The 21,640-nt window shown below is 31.5% G+C and overlaps 1 protein-coding gene across 1 annotated transcript; it reads right to left on the bottom strand.

Moving 5' to 3' along the window:
• Window positions 1–1,178: 1,178 nt before the first annotated feature.
• Window positions 1,179–21,095, bottom strand: LOC107167472 (sensory neuron membrane protein 1). Its single transcript, XM_015516521.2, has 10 exons — window positions 20,917–21,095; window positions 20,230–20,479; window positions 6,570–6,727; window positions 6,350–6,497; window positions 5,813–6,067; window positions 3,813–4,030; window positions 2,569–2,723; window positions 2,296–2,411; window positions 2,007–2,138; window positions 1,179–1,819 (listed from the first exon to the last, which is right to left on the bottom strand). The coding sequence occupies exons 2-10, from the start codon at window positions 20,335–20,337 to the stop codon at window positions 1,643–1,645; spliced, it is 1,467 nt and encodes a 488-aa protein (XP_015372007.1). The 5' UTR covers window positions 20,338–20,479; window positions 20,917–21,095; the 3' UTR covers window positions 1,179–1,642.
• Window positions 21,096–21,640: the final 545 nt, after the last annotated feature.

Genomic DNA, 21,640 nt, shown 5'->3' with positions numbered 1-21,640 from the left:
AGCTGTCATTAAATATGTGGGAAGCCGAAATTATATTGGACGGCTTCATAAGTTTGCTGATGGTGATAACGAAATCGATTTGCTTAATATCTTCAATAATAGGTAGTAAGATTGCCTGACTCATGTTTTTGATTTTCGCAAAACTTTTTGAGTTATTCACTGTGTTATTGCAGTTATTTGCGAGTTCTGGTTGTTTGATATGTTATTTTGCGTGTTGGACATTGGTTTATTAATAGATTTTTTAGATGCTATAAACCTTTCATTGACAGACATTTTATTGTTGGATGGAGTGATGTTGTTGTCGTAGTTCTTTGAATGTGAGTTGTTACGAATATGCGTATTACCCTTCTGGGAGTTAGGCTCATAGGTTTTGGTATTGTACTTAGTGTAACAAATATATATCATATTATATCATAATACTGTTATTACTTATTGTATAAGACTCGTACTACTCGCTATCGTAAGCTATAAATGCGGATGTGATAAAGGCGGGACACGTATTGCTCAGACGGAGGTAAACACGAACTGTTTGGATAATAATGTAGGTATTCTTAATGGGATATATTGGAGTACCTATTGAAGAGTTGTACATTGTAGGTATATCTTTATTGTTAAAAAAATAAAATATAAGTTTCATCTGATTCATTCATACTTATGTACCCTTTTTTACTATAGTTTGACCAACAGCCACTTGAGTGATTATCACAAAAATAAATAATAATACACTCCTACGCAAAGACTATAAAGTATTATATAAAAAAATTATACTATTCAATTATTGATCAGGTAAATTTTAAACACGAGATTTTTAATAATATCACATTGCATCTTAACTCTCAATAAAGTTTTTAATAATTTATATATATACCTATAAAAAAACAACGTAAGTATCATAATTGAAACCATTTCAGTAGGCAGCAAATTATTTTATGCAATGCATATTTTAGTGATTTAAAATTTTCAAAATTTCATTGCAATATTTTAGCTTAAGATAAAGTGAAATATTTTTATACCCTCATTTTTGAAGGTTTTTATAATAACCCATACATAATAATATAATTATTAATAGAAGTAGATTAATATTGTATACGTATACTGATACTTTATTTATATATATTTATTGATACAAACAATTTTATTATATGAACTACAATCTAGTAATAACTTTATGTCTAGTTTGAACCTTAGAAAATTATAATTATATTACTAGGATATTGATAATATTAATTTAATAATATACAATAGAATATATTATGCAATTCTACTAAATACCTTTAAAAAAAAAATTTTAATTTACTTAATAGTTCATTAATGAGTGGTATGTATTACAAGTAGGTTTACCTTGAAAATAATATATTAGAAGTATGTTGTATTTATACATGTGAACATTGTGTTCCTATTTGTATCTTATAGTATGCTCAATTTCAAGAGTACATGTTTTTAAAATAAAATATATTAAAAGTTAAATGTATAGTTGGTTATTAATAGAATATTATTAATTATTTCTCTAAGCCAACGAAACTAAAAATATATTTACAAAGTGAATCTATTCATAATATACAAAAACAAAAATATCTTTACTTCTGTGAGATCTATTTTAATATAAAGTATTTCAAAAATTGTTTTTCACGATCATTGAATTCTAATATTTTGGTGTGACTTCCATTGTCTTAACACTATTGTAGTTGATGACCACTGCCAATATGATGAACACAATACCAAAAATCACAAATATGTATTTAACGTATTTTATGATGGTAATTGGCAAGTATAATTTATTTTTTATTTGATTAGTCCACGTCTTATTTAAAGCAATTCCCTGTAATTGTATGAACAAGTTTTAATAAATGCATAATTACTTGTAAAACATATTCTGAGAGGAAAGTCATTAAATATATTCATCATAGGGATAAGTTGTTAATCTAGATTATATTTACTAGACGAAAGTTGTACAACTTAAGTTCAATTTAAGTGTATTATAATTTCTGATTAATTAATTAATTCACCTCTTCAACCCAAAACAGTGGTATTAGTTTCTCATCTTCATTGAGCGTTTTCATAACGTTTATTTTTGATTCTTTCTTCAAAAACATATTGAACTGTAAACGTTTGTAACCCAATAACGGAGAACCAGTCATCTGAACAAAAAATATCATTAAATTGTATGATATAATCGGTACTATCAATAGAATACAATTAGGTTGGTAGTGTTAAGAGGTATAGGTAGTGTTTACTCACAATTTACACTTTTTGTTATTCGGTCATATGGATAAAGTGCAAATAAAATCAACTTACAGGTTCAAAGTACATTTGAATTTTATGTTTTTCAACGTTAGGGCTTAGTCCATCAACATTGTTCAGATAGTCTTCGGATTTATAAAAATGAGGAAGAGTTGCAATTATAGGCGAACCTGCAGTATAACACAATAATTAATTGTATTACAGCTTCTAAAATTTTATTTTTAATGAACTGTTAAGTATCTATTATAATATATTTGAAATCTATATTCAGACATTTAAAAATTTTAAGGGAAAATTGTAGTATATAACAACATAAAAAATACTGACCTGAACAGTTTGTCAAATCCAATGCTCCAGGTTTTAAACATTTTTTTTGATTCAGACAAAAACATTTTTCCTCTGGTTTTACTAAAATGGCCGAATACTCAAATACATTTAATCCATTATATTTTGTTTCTCGTACATAGTCGGGAACCAATGATCTACAAAAACGATTGAAACAATTTTATAAAGGCATAGTAATATTTTAAACCAAGTAAACATTAATAATAATTTTAATTATAAGTTAATAGTTTCACAACAAAATATTGGGTTTATTCCATTTTAATAGAAATTAAATTAATACATATTTTGTATTAATCTTTGTATCATTAAAAAAACAAAATAAAAACATCGGTGGTGGAGTGACCGAGTGGACCAAGGCGTCGGTTGCGACGCACGCAGTCGCCGGTTCGAATCTCGGTCACGGGCGGCATCGCTCTTTGGGAATTTCGCGGTGTCTAGAGAGAGAGCCCCCCCCCCCCCCCCCGACCGGGCATGGCAGAAACCTACGGGTGCCCATTCAAAATTCTGCCAAAAGCCCACGCGTTAAAACCTACAGTACCTTCTTCTACAGTTCCCCAAGCTAATGACATCAGTTGTTAAAGCCCTAACCCTAAAAAAAAAAAATTAAAAACATTTGTTTTCAAAGCTAAAGCAGAAATTAAAAACGAAGCTAAATAGAAATAAGCTAGGACATTAACAAAGAAAATAAATTTGAAAATGTTTTGAATAATAATAATTTACATTTCAACTCCCAAATCGAAAAAAAAATCAACTTATGTGTACAAAAATGGTATATAGTTTCTGTTACCTGTGCCATACTATTAATTCAAATATTATTATCTCACTTATGAGCCAACTTCGGAATTAAACGAAGATTTACTGTATTACCAAATATATATAAGAGTGTAAAAATATATAAAAACTAGAAACAACTTAAAGTTAAGGTATTACAGTAGGTAGGGATGTGTTAATTATTTGATACTATTTTAACTAGATAAATCACGTAAGAGGCATAAAAAAATATTGAAGTGTAGAAGAAAAATTCTAAATATAATTTATCAGTTTGTCCGTAACAGACATTGTTGCATTATGTATGTGAAGCTCATATTTTTAAATGTTCGATTCTAGTGAAATATTTCCCGGATACTTTTATGTTAATAGTTAGTGTAAACATAAAATGTTTTATTTCAAGATGCGTATATGTGTGACCTATAATATGTATAATATATAACGTAAGTACACTGCACCGACAAATATCACCGCTAAAGCTGGCCAGGTTGGTGTCCTTTGTAATGAACGGTTGAAATATCGTGGTGTCTGTCCCGTATATCTTGTTGCATTCGTCACCAGGCCACACGTCCATTTTGTGTTTGTCGTTGAATCGGATCACCTGGCCAACTTCCGTCGCTGGCGAAGTGTAGGCGCGTTTCACTGTATAACGATTGCTCTCGATGGTTCCGTTTTTCTGGACCAAAAAAACGCAATAACTATTTTAAGTGACGGCGAACAGCTGCTTAAAATGATGAATGCTACATGGATTTCCGCAGGTATAGTAAACGCGCTGCTATATTCCAATGAAACCCATCGTAAGTAAAAACGATTGGGCATTGATATTATTGTTACTATTTTTTATTTTTTTTAAACTTGTTGCTCAACCTTTTAGGCCATCCATTCGCCATAATAGAACATCGAAAGTTTATACGAAGATGATACGAAGTGATAGAACTTATTAGAGAGATAAAACTAAATAATTACAAAATCTGTACTGATGGCTGACGTTAAATAAAACTTTCACCTAATGGCAAGAGAAGAAGCTCCCAAATCATGGTTGTTGTCTGCGATGTCAGACTCGTGACGAAAAATATTGCAACTGAATGATTAAAATACGAAAGTGTCTGACATTCAATCAAAATTGACGAGACCCTTGGGCATTGACACAGCAATTGGACTCAAAACCGAAAACTACTTAAAAATGATCGAATTTTTAAAAGCATTGGAACTTTATAATTTAATTTAATAATATGTCCCCTTTTTTTATATGCTATAACGCTTTTTATACTAAATTTTATTTTATTACTCCATGTGTAAATATTGCAAGTTGTCATAACTATAATAGTATAATTATATTAATTAGGTGTTTTCTTAACAATATTTGACACCCTACTATTTTAAATTAAATGCAACATCCTTTTAAACATACCTGTAACCATTGTATGATTACCATAACTAATGGCCGAGTTCTCGTTTTTTTTTTTTTAAATATTTATTAGAAAAATAAACAATCTATACAAGAAATGTACAATAAGCTTATGTGTTAAGAGAATACATGGCATGAAAAATTGAATAAGAAGCCATCCACTGGCAACACTTAGCATGATTTATTTATATTTATGTTTTGTTTTTATTTTATTTTTTTTTATTTATTTATTTTTCCTCATGTTGAGATTAAATGAATATATACATGCAATGAACAAAGTAAATTTTAAATTTATAATTTTAGTAGGTCACGGCACCATTTACTTTTTAGCCTGCGCCTTAGATTCCCTGGGAGGGTTAGAGAGGAGAGGTTTTTAATAAAAGGATTTTGGTGGGATAGAAGTCGTGTGCGGAAGCGCAAGTAAAATGATTGAGCTTCTTCATTGATGGTTTTTAAGTGAAAATCATTATGCAATGTTAGGTTAAAGACGTATGGTGGTGCATTGGACAGACGACGAAGAGCTAGGTTTTGGAATACTTGGATTTTATTGGTATTGGATTTTTTTGCTGAGCCCCAGAGCTGAATGCCATAAGTCCAAATAGGTTTTAGGAGGGTTTTGTAAATTAGAAGTTTGGTTTTCAGATTTGTTTTATTATTTCTCGTTATTAGAGGGTTGAGGATGCGCATTCGGGCGTTGAGAGTCAGTCTTTTGGTTCGTATATGATTTTTCCATGTTAGTTGTTTATCAAGATTAAGTCCCAGGTATTTTATTGTGTCCGATGTGGGGATTGGGATGTTATTTAATGAGACAGTTGGACAAATGCCCTTCTTGAGAGTAAATGTAGTGTGACTTGATTTGTTTTGGTTTATTTTGATACGCCATTTGTTGTACCAGTTAGACATTAGGTGGCAGAGTTCTCGATTTAAAATTTAAAAAAAAAACCTCTCACCTCATAGGTACTCTTGGCACGAAAACTATAGGTTTATCCTTTAAGTATTATACATACAAACCATACAGTCATATGTTTCAATGATAAAATAATACTGTACCACTCCGAATAATGAAAATTTGAAATGTTCATTGCTGATTTTGTGTAGGCTCGCTGAATTTTGTCTTATCTGTGTACAAATAGCAACGGCTGCAAACTCTCTGGAAGTGCAATTTATATCCAATCCATTCCACATGATATCATTAGCGGTTCCCATCATAAATACACTAGTTTGATCTGGATACAAGAAAGGAATTGCTTTATTTACCAAACCCAGTGCGGCTGGTTTCATCATCTTAGTCATTGTTACCATTCCCTACACAAAGTCATAATTTAACTATATGAGAATAATTTTAATTTAAATTAATTATTTAATAACTATATATGAATATAGTCTATTTAGAATACCGCTTAAGCACCTATATATTATTAGCAAACATATTTTCAAAAATCAAACATTTAAATAGCATTACAAAGTGATATTCGTGTATAATAAGTATATTGCTAGAACTATATAATTATAATTACCTATTTAATAAAATAAATATTTTATTTCACAAAGTAATATTACGATTATATAATATAACATTGAACATACTATCATAGCCAAATGAGGCATAACTATAATTTCATCTCCAGTTAATGGTAGTGTCGACATTTCATCAAAAATAAAAGTATTTTTGAAACTAAACTCAACTGTGTCTGCATCCATATCGTCGATTAAATTTTCTTTTTCTTTCCATTCGCTTAATTACAAAATGTACGTTGTAATGCGTTCGCTGATTCAATTAATGTGAAATATAATTGCAAAAGCTTACTGATAAACATAAGGCCCAACTTCTTTGATTATAATTTTTTCACCCTTCTGGGCTTCTTCAGGATTAGTTACGTTGAACAAATAAATTTTAAAATCTGCATATATCGGAGGATGTGACCACATCTGACGCATAGCTGATCTCGGATTTATTGATTTACTCTAAAACAAACACGATTTTACGTCTCGTCAAATCATTTAAAAGTTTTAATAAGTTCTAAACATAATACTACTTTACACACTAATAATAATTTAATTACATTTTTCTTTAGATTCGTATGGTAAATATTTATGATTTTTTTAATTCAATATTAAATACGTAACACACTCCTCTCTCATCCACATAAAACGCAGTAGCTAACGTAATAATAGACTGAAAAATTGATATTTTGAATTAACGGATTAAAATTGAAAATTAAATTAATTGAAGTATATGTATCATTAATTCGTAAAATTGTATCTGTACTTAAGTGTTCGTAATTGTTTTGTATTAAAATTCATTATATTAATGAAAAAAACACATACAAAATGTAATTTATATTTTATCATTGATTTTGAGTGGGTATTGTTTTTATCTTGCTGAATTTATTGGTAATAATTTTATGAAATATTTATAATTCATTTTGATTTTTTGATTTTTAAAAGACATTAAGATAAAGTAAGTGGGTAAGTTATTATTTAACGATAAATATATAATTTAGTAAAATTATCATTGACTTGCGATGTGAGGGAAATCTTGTGATATTTTGAGGCAAGTTACAATTTAAATTGTCATTGGTGATATTTGAAAAGACCTAAATGTGTATTTATTGTTAATAAAAACTATAAGAGGCATCAGAACGATGTATTTGACGGATGTGAAGAATGTCACAGTGTTCAATTAATAATGCCATGTATAATATTATTCTAATTACATTTTTGATGCATATTTGAAAAAATTATAATATAAAATAAATTATAGGTTATTCAATCACTGTATAGGTTCATATTTTTCTATTTATTTTCTATTTGTTCCATAATACTGTAAATGAATAATACAGTTATTTCCGCACGAAAAATTCTACACAAATAGGTAACGCTTAGATCATCAAGAATATACATAATTTAACTATTTCAAATGTGAATGAATATTTTAATTACTTAGAATACTATTCATGTTTAAGTTACAATAATACATACATGTTTTATAATATCCATATATTTATAACTAATGTATATGGTTTTATGCCAAAACCTTAATAAAGTTACATAGGTAACTAAGAATCTAAGTCTAGAAAATTATATTATTATTGAATTCACTTACCAAATAAATAAATAATAAAGTATTTAACTAACGTTATTTTAGTAGAATAGTTGTTATATACACAATATTGTCATGATCATAAATATTACATATATTTTATTCACAATGTATTTTTAGATTCTGAGATAAGCGATGAATGTATTGGTCTTCCAATATTGTGATTTTTTTGGTCTGAAAACACTTTTTATAGTAGAAAAAAATGCTTATGTTTTCAACTTTGAAAGTGGTTTTACAAAATTTTTTAGACATGATATACATTTAAAAATATTTTGATTCTTTTTGTGTTATTTTTTTAAAAATTTTAAATTAAAAAAAATATATATTATAGGCCACATACTTATATGTGAGTGATTGAAGTTTATATTATGTTAATGGCATTGGTTATTCATACTAAAAATAACGATTTCGTTCTTACAATTTTTGTTATTTTATTAAAATTGAAAAAAAAATATTAATCATACGTACTTAAAAATTTCACTATTGCTTAAATAAATTATTACTTTCTATAAACAATGGCATTTTGAAAATATTTAGTTCAAAACCAGAGAAATAAATATTATTATAACTCTGAAATACATAAAATAAAATTTATAATAAAAACATGTTGAAAATATATGTATTAGATAAACAAAATAACTATATAATAAAAAATGATTCCAGAATTTTTAAAAATAATTTTTATTTCACATAATAATCTATAGGTATTAGTATTTTGAGTTTAAAATGTCAGCTATTTACTATAGTAAAATTACAATTTTAGATGCATATATAATAAAATTAGTAAATAGTAAATTTTTAGTAAAATAATATTTAATGTAAGGAACTTAAAAACTAGAATCAAGTCTTCTACATGACTGCATGTTACATACAAAATTAGTCAGCATATATCTATTCTAATTTTCGAGTTTATTAGTGAGGAGTTTGAAAACTTCTGTTAAGGAAATAAATTAAAAGGGGAAAATAAATACATAGTACATTAAAATGTACGTACAAGTATAGAGGAGGGTCTGATTGGATGTTATGAACTGTAAAAGCTTACCACGAATATTTTGTAAAGAAGACAATAAAATAAATGTATTCGTAATTTCAATAATTCAAATTTTATTTTGCTTTAATGCTTTTGCATAATGATTCAAAATGTTTAGTATAATATAATCCATTTTATAATATTTTCAATAATTTAATACAATCATATTATACTCGAATAAAATTTATCTTATGCAAATATGTTTTCCGATGTATATATTGTATTAAATGCAATAAATAAATACAGTAAACACATATTGATATCACATGTTTTACTCAGAATACATGTAATTCTTATTTAATTCATAAACATTAATTTACATTTTTCCTTAAATATTGGACTTTTTTTCCTTAAAATCTTAAACAATCAGCAATCTGATTTATCATTAAATAAAGACTACAATTTGAATACTTATATTATTCTCGCACTTAACTAAAAGAGCGTACCTAGTAGTTTCATTCATTGGACAGATATTTAAGGGAAACAAGGCAGGGACTTCGGAGCCTCGGTTTTCGGTGATTAAGCAAAGACAGATATCTTAGAAAGCTTGAATGATTCTCTTATTATAGTACATAGCAAAACCCCATATTACAATGCCATACTTCATAGTAGATTTAGGAATGTAATATATAGAATGAAATCAAGAGATAATATTAAGTTTTAACGTAGATATAGCCTTAATTAGTGAAGCTTATAATGATAAGTAAAATTATAGTACAGTTAATTAATATATTTTAAATTAACTTTTAATTTGTCTCGATTTTGATGTCAACGTTTACTTTTCTAAAAAATTTAATTTAAATTAAAAAGTTTAGATATAATTTATAATTATAGATTTTTATTTAAATGCTTCATACATTTTTTTTTTGTAGTGGTAGCTTATCCGTTGTACACATCCTAATATATCTGAATTTCCATTTAAATATTTGACTATATTTACTTCAATTAGAATGGAAACAATATTTTTTACATATATATATATATATTTAAGAATCGATCATCGCAATTGAAGTACCTTCAAAATTTTTTATATCATCCGTACATTTTTCTTATCTCATATTAATTTGAATAGCCAATTACTAAAAAATACAAAACATAAACCCACCATTTTATGAGTTTTTTTATTATAAATTAACGTATACTATTATATGACGCCTGCTGGATGCTTCTTCATGAGACACATTATTCCTATTATACTCAATGGTACTACCTAGCTCTATATCAATTAAATCGGCATACAACGAAAAAATATTCTATTCCATTGTTTTATAGTTTATACGGATATTTTTTGTAATATAGATCTTGCTTATTTATTTTTAAAGAAATAATTAATATCATTTAAAATAGTTTGTTTTCATTTTTTTCAATGTAATATGCAATCTTTACAATTTAGGTACAATAAGCATATGCGAACAAAGTAACACAACAAATAAAGCAAAAAAAAAGGAATTTAAAATATAAAATTTAAAATTTACAGAATTGTATAAAAAATGAAGTAGGTATTCTGGTAGGTACTCATTACATTTATAATTATATAGCTGTTTATCATTTATAATGTTCAGTTGGTAAAGAATTCTTCAGGTCAATGGTTGATAATTGGTTGTTAAATTACGTCTATTAAAAAAAATCTATGTACAAATTAAGTATTTTAATAAGACTTACTACATTGCATGTAATTTGTGTGTAATAACTAAAATAGATAATACGTAATATTATATATTATATAATTACTTTTAAGAGTAATAAAATGTTTTTATACTTATAAAAAATAAATAAACTGGTAATATTTTTTTTTATTTATAATAATATCTGATATTCTTTTACTCCGAAAGAACTATTTATATCAACCGCATACAATTAAATAAATGGTTCGTTAAATTATGTAAAATTGATAACAATGTAATTTATGCATTAAGTGAAGAGTACTCAAAAAGAGGGAGAACGACAAAAAAGTTATGCATGGGAAAAAATTAATTGTATTACGGAATAACATTATAATATTATACTACTGAACACAAGTTAGAATAGTGTGGTAGAGTACCTTTTTTTTTTTCCCGTTTTAACCGACGAAACCGCGGGATCTGCTTTCGCACTGCTTCCGCGGCGCCGCCATCGTTTATTGACAGTATCAAATATTAATTACATTACAAGTTTTACTTGACTTCTTCCTGTCCTTCTCGAGCCGACCGGAGTCTGCCGCCCTTGAATGTCATCCGATTGGCGAGCCGACCGGAGTCCACCACTCTGGATGTTTCATTCTCCATCAGGGCGGTCGCACGTTTTCCTGTGCCCTTCGCAAGGCATCTTCCTCATGTTCATCCTTTTCCTTGGTCGACAGAATCGTCTCGACCATGCGGATGAACTCCAGGCGATTGGTTTCGAACTGTTTAATAATTCTCCTTCGGGCTTGGGCGTCTTCTGGCAAGTCATGTGACAGGGGACCACACAGGATTTCCTCAACGTCGCCCGCGTTCGGAGGTCGCCTCATAATCTCAGTCATTCGAACGCGGTCGTTCTCGAGCAATCCATCTTGGGCAGGTGAAAACTGTGTGCTCAGCAGTGTCATCGGGGTTGACGCAGTATAAGCAATAACTGTCGTCCGCCCGATTAAACCTCTTCAGGTAGCTCCGGAAGCACCCGTGCCCCGAAAGCACCTGCGTCAGTCGGAAAGTCAGGGTTAGCGGTGGCTTTGTTAACCAGCGCCCAACGTCAGGGAGGAGCCGGTATGTCCATCTGCCTTTATCAGACCGGTCCCACCGAGCTTGCCAAGCTGCAATGCTGATTATTCTCTCTTGGTTTTAACAGGTCTGCAGGTAGCATTGAGGCCAATACTGACGAAGCGTCGGCCGAGACTGTCCTGTAGGCACGTGTTATGCGGAGTGTGACGGCCCTCTGCGCTCTTGCCAATTCTGCGCGATTCTTAGCCGTTTTTGTCCCGCGGACGGCCCAGGTCTGCGAGGCGTACAGCGTCTTACTGTTTGCCACAGTGCCAAGAAGCGCTCTTTTGCTTTGCGACGGTCCGCCGATGTTGGGCATCAGTCTGCCTTTGGCTGTCGCTGAGTCGGTAGCCTTACGGGAGGCCTGTTGTATGTGTTTGGTGAAAGAGAGCCGAGTGTCGATCTCAACACCAAGGTATCGCATTGATCGTTTAATAGGAATTACGTGTCCTTCAACCAGAAGCTCCGGGTTGTCATATTTGTTTTTCCTTGTCAGGACTACAGCCTCAGTTTTGGTGGGGGCTAACTTCAGTCCGTTTTGTTCCATCCAAGCCGATACCCTAGCTAACACAGGATTAAGCAGGGTAGCGGCTGCCTCGCCTGTGCGGGCGATGCCTATGACGCACACATCATCGGCAAATGCCACGAGTTGGACACCCGAAAGGGTTCCCATGTCCAATAAATCATCGTAAAAGACATTCCACAAGGCTGGTCCAAGAACCAAGCCCTGGGGCACGCCACACGTCGTACTTCGACGGTGGAGTGTTTCGCCAACCAATATGGATCGATCCTGTAGGTAGGATCTTATCATTTTCACAAGGTAAGAGGGTACATTCTTAACCCGGAGGGCATTATCTACCTTCTTCCAAGGAGCCGTGTTGAATGCATTCTTCACATCTAGAGACACAGCCACGCAAATATCCCTGTGCTGTGCCGCATCTAACGCTGCGCCGTGTGCGGCGTTCAGCAGTTGTTCAATTGCGTTAGAAGTCGAGCTGCCTTGGCGAAACCCGTATTGGTTTGGTGATCTATGACCGGTGCTATCGAGGTGCGTGTCGAGTCTTGCCAGAATTAGCCGCTCTAAGATTTTCCCCGAGGAATCAAGCATACACAGCGGCCTATAGCTGGACGGTTCGGTTGTCGGCTTGCCGGGGCCTTTGTGCAATAGTACTAGTCTGGATTCCTTCCATCGGGAAGGGGACGTGGTGTTGGCCAAGCAGTTGTTGTAGACGCTGAGTAGGATGTTAGGCTTCCGGAGGAACACCTTGGCTAGAACCTCGTTGGGGATACCATCAGGGCCGGTTGCCTTGCCAGGGGGAAGTCTTTTGCAGGCTTGGGCCAGTTCGGCCAGGGTGAAGTCTTCAACGGTTTCATCTTCTGCGGTTTCTGGTGGGTGGGGCTCTAGTGCCCAGTCCGTCGCTGGGGGGTTGGGAAAGAGGTGATCGGCGATCTCCGACTCCATGCCGCGGGCTTCAATTCCTGGACGCCGACGACCGATGCGTTTGGTGACGTTTTTGTAAGGAAGACCCCACGGGCCAGAGTCAACGGATCTGCATAGGTCGGACCAGCATTTAGCCTGGGAGGATCTTATTGCCTGCTGCAATACCTTCCTCTTGACCTTATATGCGGTTCGGTAAACATCCAGTTGTTCGTGTGACTCTCGCCTTCTTGCCGCCGTGTGGTAACTCCTACGCAGTCGACCGTATTCGTCGCGTAGCGTGGCAATTTCTTGGTTCCACCAGTGGGTTTGCCTTCTGCCGTGAGGCGGTGGTGCCCTGGGCGGCATGCATGCGTCGCAAGCAGATGTCAAGTATGAAATATGCTGGTCAGCAGCTTGATCAGTGGGCGTGTTTTCATCAGTAACGGGCAGAGGTGCTATTGCCAGGTGGGAAGTTAGTGCGTCTAAATTGAACCATCTGTAGGCTCATCCCCTGAGGCGTTCCGGGGGATCGTCCTGATCAGGAGTCCATTCTAACCGTTCTAACCGGAACTGAATGTATCTGTGGTCACTCGCCGATTCGACTTCGTCTATGACTCTCCAATGGGTGAGGGCGAGGCAAGGTCGACAGCGGTGGAATGTGACATCGATCACCGACTCAGCGTTTATTCTGCGGTACGTAGGCTTGGTGCAAACGTTACCGACCAACAGGTCCAAACTAGCAGCTAGGTCAGCTAATTGGTCGCCTCTAGCATCGTTCCACGCTGAGCCCCACTCCTGCGACCAGGCATTAAAATCGCCTCCGATGATAACCGAGCAGTGCAAGTCTGCCGAGCGAACAGACTGCTCGACGTCTCCCAGGAAGTTGGCGAAGTTAGCATCCGTGTCGTTCCGGGAGATGTAGCAGCTGTATATCCTAAAGCTCCGTGACTGAATCCAGGCGAAGCCGTGACCCGAACCGATCGAGTCAGGTACAAAGTCAGCGGTGGCCGTGAGTGCAACTGCACAAGTTCCATCGGTGCTGGCTACCCATCGGTCATCATGAGTCGGATTCCAGTTCTGTTCAGAGACTATGAGAATTTGAGCGCCTGTGGCAGCGGAAGTCTGTTGGAGCAAGCTCTGTGGTATGGAACTCCGTTGAAGATTGATCTGTAGGCAGCGAATCATTTCAGCGTGCTTACTCCATCTCTGCTGCCTACCTGCTGAGACTGGGTTTGTGGATTGCGCCCGGTTGGCTTCTTGATTGCCTCCTTCCTGGCTTTGCACGTACCTGAGCCAGGCTTATGCTCGTAGCGCACAAAGCCAGCTCTCTCACACGCTACACATAAGTCTTTGTCTGCCAGGCATTGTTTTAGCTCGTGCCCTGGTTCTCCACAGCGTTTGCAATTGGACGATAGGTCGGGCCCGGAGCAATTACCACTTTTGTGTCCAAATCCGTGGCATCGGAAGCACTTTTCTGGTTCAGACTGCCTAGGGCGAACGCGGCACATTGTCCATCCAATTGGTACTCGGCTTATTCTAGAGGCGGCGGCTCTAATCATTCTGGCAGTAGCAATCTGCTGGCTGGACCTAGTGGGCCAGAGACCAGTGATCCACATAGCCTGCGGTTCACAGATGGCAGCTTGGTCGTCATCAGATCCTGGTATTGCCACCAGTGTTGTAGAGTACCTACCTATATTGTGTCTAACTGGACAATTTGCGAAAAAAGAAATGCTATAATTATGTGATAGCCCTCCTACATTTAATTCGACAAATCATGGAAATTTGTGTCAATTAGTAATCAATATACCATGTACCACCAATGAATTGAAGCAGCACCATTCGTGTTACTTCCGGAGATGAATTGATTTAACTTTAGAAAAAGAAAATAGGAGAAAAAATAATATTTACTATTCAGTCTGAAATGTTTTATTTTTTATTTTTCGATATGAATTTATACTCGAGAAAAAAGTGGCCATTAAATCAATGATATAACTACGAGTTTATCTAAAAAATAATATTATATACCGATTATCGATATATCAATTTGTGAACATTAGAGTAGGAATACCTGTAATATATTGTAAACAATAGGGGCTCCGTTTAAGTGTTTACGCTATTTACAGCCACAATTTCAAAAAGTTTTTTTATTCATAATTTGATATCATTGTGGGACTATATTTTATAATTAATATTTTTTACTATTTTTATCGTTTTAGTTTTTTGAACACCATATTTTCCGAAGTACTATGTAAAAAACTATTTTTGAAACAATAATTAAAACTAGTTATGATAATTATCTATTTAAAATACAGATTAGGTGAGTAGAGTTGCACAGAGCTATTCTACAAAATGTTAGTCCACTTCAATGCTTATTAAAACTTAAAATACTTCGAGATATGAAACTAAAAATGTATGTTGTCGTTCAAACAATTAAATAACTTAGAAATAAATTGCAATAAAAAACTGAAGAAGAAGATATTTTTTCCATCAAAAATGTTGTTTTCAAATGTCATAAAATTATATAAAAATATTAAAACTTCGAAATAATAAGTGTTTAAAATAGAGGCTTAAATTGCTCACATTTTGGTTTTTTGCAATAAGTGTTTATAGCATCTTCATATTTGATTAAATGAAACGTATAAAAGCATTAATAATTTAGTTATTATTATAAAGAAATAGCTTATTCGAATAAAGTAAGTTGTGCGTATTGCTTATTGACAAAGACATGCGCTGATTTGGTCGCAATGTACCTATGTGAAATATTGTGAAAGAAATATTTATTTTGCTGATAAAATGTGCCAACAAATAAATAAACACTTACACGAATGCTTTGAAAATATTTATTATTGCAGCTGTTATTATTATAACTACTACTTCTTGTTAGAAAATATAATAGATTTTTAAACATTGATTTTGTTGAAAAATAAAACTGATTCTATAAAGATGTGTTTTTGAAAAGGATACATTCCATATTTCTTGTCGTTAACATCGATCGTACCTACATATAGCATTTTTCAATTTTATTTCAATTATTATTATTTTTTTTTTTGGATTTTATGTACTCTAAAAGAACGTGATTCTAGAAAATTATTTGGGTTCAGTCATAGTGTAACGTACAGATTGAATACAACGCAATATGCTTGATTTTTATTACATTTTCTTCTGCAGATAATGGTGTTTGACCGGTGAATTAACAAATATAAAATTGAACATTCATCGTATGCGCTGTACAAAATATAAATTATATTATTAATATAATAATTCGGGTTTTTTTTTAATTTACTCTACAGACTCATTTCAAGGTATTATACGCGTAATACTGTTTAAAGTGATGTTTACATAGGTAGGTTATGAACAATATGTTTACACAATTAAAACTAGCTATATACAGTGGCGCCCAGACAGGTTAGCAAGAAATGCAACTGCATGTGTTCTCGAGGGGGGTGGGTCTGTACTACTGCAGGTTTCATAGAGAAATTAAAAATGTATAACATAAACTAGTCTATACTAATTGATTTCTTTGAATTACAGTGAACAAAAATGAAAATATTTGTTATAAATAAAAAATTGGGTGGGTGGGTGGCTAACTTTTTTTAACTGCATGTGCTCTTAAAATACCTCTGTGCGCCACTGGCTATATACATTGTATAGAATAATTTTAATCAGGAACGGTCATATTATTTTCCATCTATTAGAAAACATTACACTATCACTGTTAAGATGTTTATGATTTTATGACCGTATGGATGGTGTGTTAGAGACTAAAAATCAGTTAAAATTTTAATGAAATTAAATTGTATCATCATAATTTTGAAAAATATTCATGTCTAAAATTACAGATTGAAGATTGCTTTCCAAAATTTATATCTATATACGTATTAATATGTGTTGATAGTATTGCACAAATAAAACAGGTCAATGTATAGTTGCCTAATCGGAGTAACTGTATAGACTGCTGATGAGCTTGACAGACATCAGGTTGCCTAACCTAAATTTTACGGGGGATCATTAAAAAGTATTGATGTGCTTAGATATGCTCCAAAGGCATAATATAATTTAGAACAAATAATTATACATCATGATGGCATGATGTATGTAAATACATTATATGCAGTTGATGTGGTAAGGCTATTATTGAATTTCAATTTATTAAAATTAGTAATGTGTATTAATGTCATAGAAATTAGAATATTTTATCTATAATATTTTGAGTAGTTACAAATTAGTCATAAATCATAATGATTTAATAACTATTGAAGCAATTTATTGCCATATTTGAAATTTATAAATTATATTAAATAAGCGGGTAAGTGGATGCTGCTTTAACTGTACAGTAGGTTACAAGTGGATTACTTTTGGGGGTATTGAATTTTAATTCAAGGATATAATATCATTTTATACTAAAAACAATTCTGAGCTGAGACGGTTTGTCAATCTAGCATATGTTATTCGATATTAATTATATTGTTATTAGAATTAAATGTATTTTCTAATAAAATTTCTAATGTTAGTTTCGAAAAGGAAAACTGTTATAAGTTTTTAACTGAAAAGTGATTTAAAAAATTTGAAAATTTTTTCATGGCTATAAATTAAATAGTGCCAAAATAGCTTGAAAATTTTACCACGTATGGAAAATGTTAGTAAAAATATTTTTGAAAATTTCAAGTCTACGGTTATTCGTTTTCGAATTACAACAGAATATCAAAAATCCACAGATGGAAAATTTTTAATTTACTGATGAAAATTAAATAACATTTTAAATTCGAATACTAGTGAAAAATAAATGTTATTTTTTTTAAGGTAAAAAAGTTTGTAGGGGATCTTTTATTAAAAATCTATAAATAGAAAAAATTTTGCGAATAAATTTCAAACTGAAAAATACTAGGTTATGTAAAAATTAAACACTTTTTTTGAGCAAACATAGTTGTAAGTACCTGTGTAATTTACCTAAAATAAAATACAATAAGCCAATAACATATGATTACATACCTACAAAAATGTTGCCTACGTTTCTATTTCAACAATGAGTAATGACATGAATTTGTGTTATGTAATTAGAAATAATTTTAGTAATTACTAGTATAATGTGCAACGAATGGTGTATAGTTATAATAACGTATGTATAATAGTCTGGAATAAGGCAATAGACACTTGTTATTAAAATATATAATGTCGTGCTGCCTATATAAAATTAGAGAAGAAACCGATTTTGAAATCAATTTTTATCCAAGGCAAGACATTAATAACTTAGTTTCACAAATAGACAATTTAAAATATCTGGAAATCGGAAATTAGTATTTAAGAATCCAGCTGTATATAGGCGTTTGCAGTGACCGGATGTAAGACAATTGCTCGGTCTTGATCATTCTAACATAGGGATAGGATAGAGGTATTTTCTAATATTTAATTTTGAAAACCACAATAAACTACACAATTTAAAATTTATTATGAGTCGATAGCTTGTTTAAATATGGGTCAGTTAACATTTCAGATTCTGAGTGAAGCAATGAATGTATTTTTCATTTGTTTTACAGTTCTCTGTTGCTTTTCATACTACATAGCTTGTGTCTAAGAAAATCTAATGAGAAAATGAAAAATTACTTCATTGAAATAATAACATAGATATTTTTTTAGTCTCTAATACTCTATTTCGGATTTCCAGTAATTACTATTTACCCTTATAAGAATATATTATGTTTTCAATATTTTTAGCATTTATTCTACCTAAGCTGTATATACACCATTGTAAAATTTACCAAAATTTTTTTTTCAATGTACCAACCTTAAATTTTTTTTTAATGATAATCTTTATTGCAGATATTAACTGCATTAAAAAAAAATAATAGTTAACATCTTACAGGAAACGTAATATGCTACAACAAATTAAAAATAATGATAAACATTTTGAATTTTTTTTTATCTTTAAGCATGAAATGTTTGAAAGGTAAAACTAACTTTTCTCAGATGTCGTTGATCCTCATAATTCTCTTGACTAGGCCTTGAGTTCATCATCAATTAATAGCTATAATTTAATTCAGGTTCTATATGATGACTCATTCGTTTTTCAATCATAGTTTAGTGTGTCGGGACATATTTGTATATAACATTTCAAATTGTTAACTCAAATGATATTTTATATTTCATGATTTTTGTAAAATATTATTATATTATAGAATTAATATTTTTTTATACGTAGTTATAATTTAAAAATTTATTTTAAAACTACGTTTTCAATTATGACGTCGATGATATTTTGTCGTTAGCTATTGATGTCACTAACAGTTTGATGTACCTATTAGGTAACTATATTATATCTATAAGTTTGTGTTATTAATATTTATTTCACGCTTAAATATTCGGTGAGATCTAATATAGATTAGTAAACACATTGGAGGATGTTTGCTGAACTATAATTTTCCCATTTCCATGTATTATTTATATAATATATACTATATTATATTGTATTATAATGTTGAGTTAGTTTCTTGTAAAATATGACTAGTAAGTTAGTTCACAATAGTTAGATATTATACTAAAAGATTTGCTAACCTAAAACTAAGTAATGTAATTAAATAGTTACATAAAAGTGTATATAAAAAAATTATCGAACTATAATTTTTCGAACTGGTCAAAAACCAGTCAAATAAAAAAAAAATCTATTTCTGACCCTCTTATCATAATGTAACTAAAATATTTATTTTGTGATAAATAATACAATTTATTAGAATGTAACTAAATAACGGTTTTTTTATTCATGAATATAAGAAACATATTGAATCTTGAATTAATACATATTATGTCTACATTTATTTCAGTTGTAAATAATAATATTTAATATATATATATATATATATATATATATATATATATATATATAATATAAAAAAATACCTGATAGTTTTTTATTCACAATGATGTAAATTTGAAAAAAAAAAGGAATGAGGTTAACGTGAGCATCACTTGTAATAAACCATGGTATTATACCTTTAAACTAAATTAATCTGAACTTAAAGAACCTTATTAGTACTTTATTAAATGAAAACAAGAAACTATTGGTTCAATATTTAATATTCATGCAATACTTTTTTCAAAAGTATTGTGCTTTTAAAAATTAAAAATTTGGATAAATACATAAAATGTCTATGATATTATTAGGTATTTATTTATTTTTATTGTAGTTATTATAATAATCTTTACCTCCAATATTTTTTTGTGTATCATCTTTGGAAAAGCGAACCATCCAACGAAAACGCCAAACAACAAAAATATTATACCAATAACGGAAAGCGTCGTCGGTGCTCCCATATCAATAGAATAACGCCGTCACCACCAATGAATAAAAATTAGTCACTGCTTCCAAACACAAGACGAAGTCGTTTCTGAATATGATTCGTCAACCAAGGAATTCCGTCAAGTTAGATATTCAGATATGTTTATTATAATAAATCTACACAATAAATAAAATAATATTATTATGAGTATCACAATGGAGATGTACTATGCTAATAAGTCAGTATTCCTTGTAAACGGTTGTCCATGAAAATGTGATGGAAATTATAATATTAGTTCCACCGCAATTCAGCACACCACAATATATATTTTACACCTAGCCTTATAATAAATTATTTGCGATAAGAGGTTTTTCACCGGTCATAAAATTTAGGATGCATTTCGCAACGTGGTCCACAAAGATTACGATCAGTCTGTCGTCTTTGGTTTTACACTAAGTCTTGTCGAATGAAATTTAACTAATTTGAATTATTAATAATTAAAATTATGATTTTATGATTTAATAAATAAAACCAGTACCTACGATAGAAATAAAAATAATAATATATGGCCTGCACCTATAAACTTGTTGAACTAGCTTATTATGTCACGTACCAAATGGAATAATCTGCAACGACGTTAACTATATTTGCAGTAGAACGAGAGAGCACTGGGAAGTGATCTGTGTCGATTATTCGGTTGAAACGTTTTCTTTTCTCTGAACTTTCAACTTACGTGTCACCAGACAAACGACCTGCTCAAATTTTTCACGCACTAACCGGCTTATCAACCGACCGATTTACTACTACTGGCCGCGGTCAGCGTACAATAGGCGAACCGATTTTTTGGTCGAAGAATTTCAAGGCTCTTATAGCGCGTGCTGTATTTTAGACGATCGCGTGGAATACGGTATTGGATATGGTCGAGGCGTCTATAATATTATACAACGGCATAATATGCATACTATCTATCGTAACCCATCATTAGTACACAGTTCTTTTTCCTACGGAATCCAGTGACATGGTAAATAAATTATGATACTACAACGAAGTCCCACTCCCGCCGATACAATCACCCGTGTCCCCCGTGGCAACCTCGATAGCTCGATCCCTGTTCACCGTATATAATATGACATACGAAATAATATTATTTTTTTAGGTATATTATATTCGTTGGTATATCTGTAATATATATATATGTATATGCGTATATTATACGACCACACGATTGTATATTATTTTATATTACGATGTAATACGTCCTAAATATTAATCTAATATAATATAAGTATAAAGTTGTCGTGTTTTTTTTTAAGTTTTACTCATGTATGTATAATATA

This window comes from Diuraphis noxia, unplaced genomic scaffold (assembly GCF_037042655.1).
Source record: "Diuraphis noxia isolate RWA-SAM2 unplaced genomic scaffold, SU_Dnox_SAM2 contig0003, whole genome shotgun sequence".
Taxonomy (NCBI): domain Eukaryota; kingdom Metazoa; phylum Arthropoda; class Insecta; order Hemiptera; family Aphididae; genus Diuraphis; species Diuraphis noxia.
The sequence above is the reverse complement of the archived record's forward strand: the minus strand, read 5'-3'. Positions and strand labels throughout refer to the sequence as shown.

Bases quoted from the DNA above. Each gene is read 5' to 3' on its own strand.
- LOC107167472 (XM_015516521.2), bottom strand. From the start codon at position 20,337: ATGGGAGCACCGACGACGCTTTCCGTTATTGGTATAATATTTTTGTTG. The intron at 4,031-5,812 runs GTACAGTATTAT...TTTTTGGTCCAG, and splicing joins AATTTTCATTATTCGGAGTG to AAAAACGGAACCATCGAGAG. The intron at 2,139-2,295 runs GTAAGTTGATTT...TTTTTTGTTCAG, and splicing joins TTCAAATGTACTTTGAACCT to ATGACTGGTTCTCCGTTATT.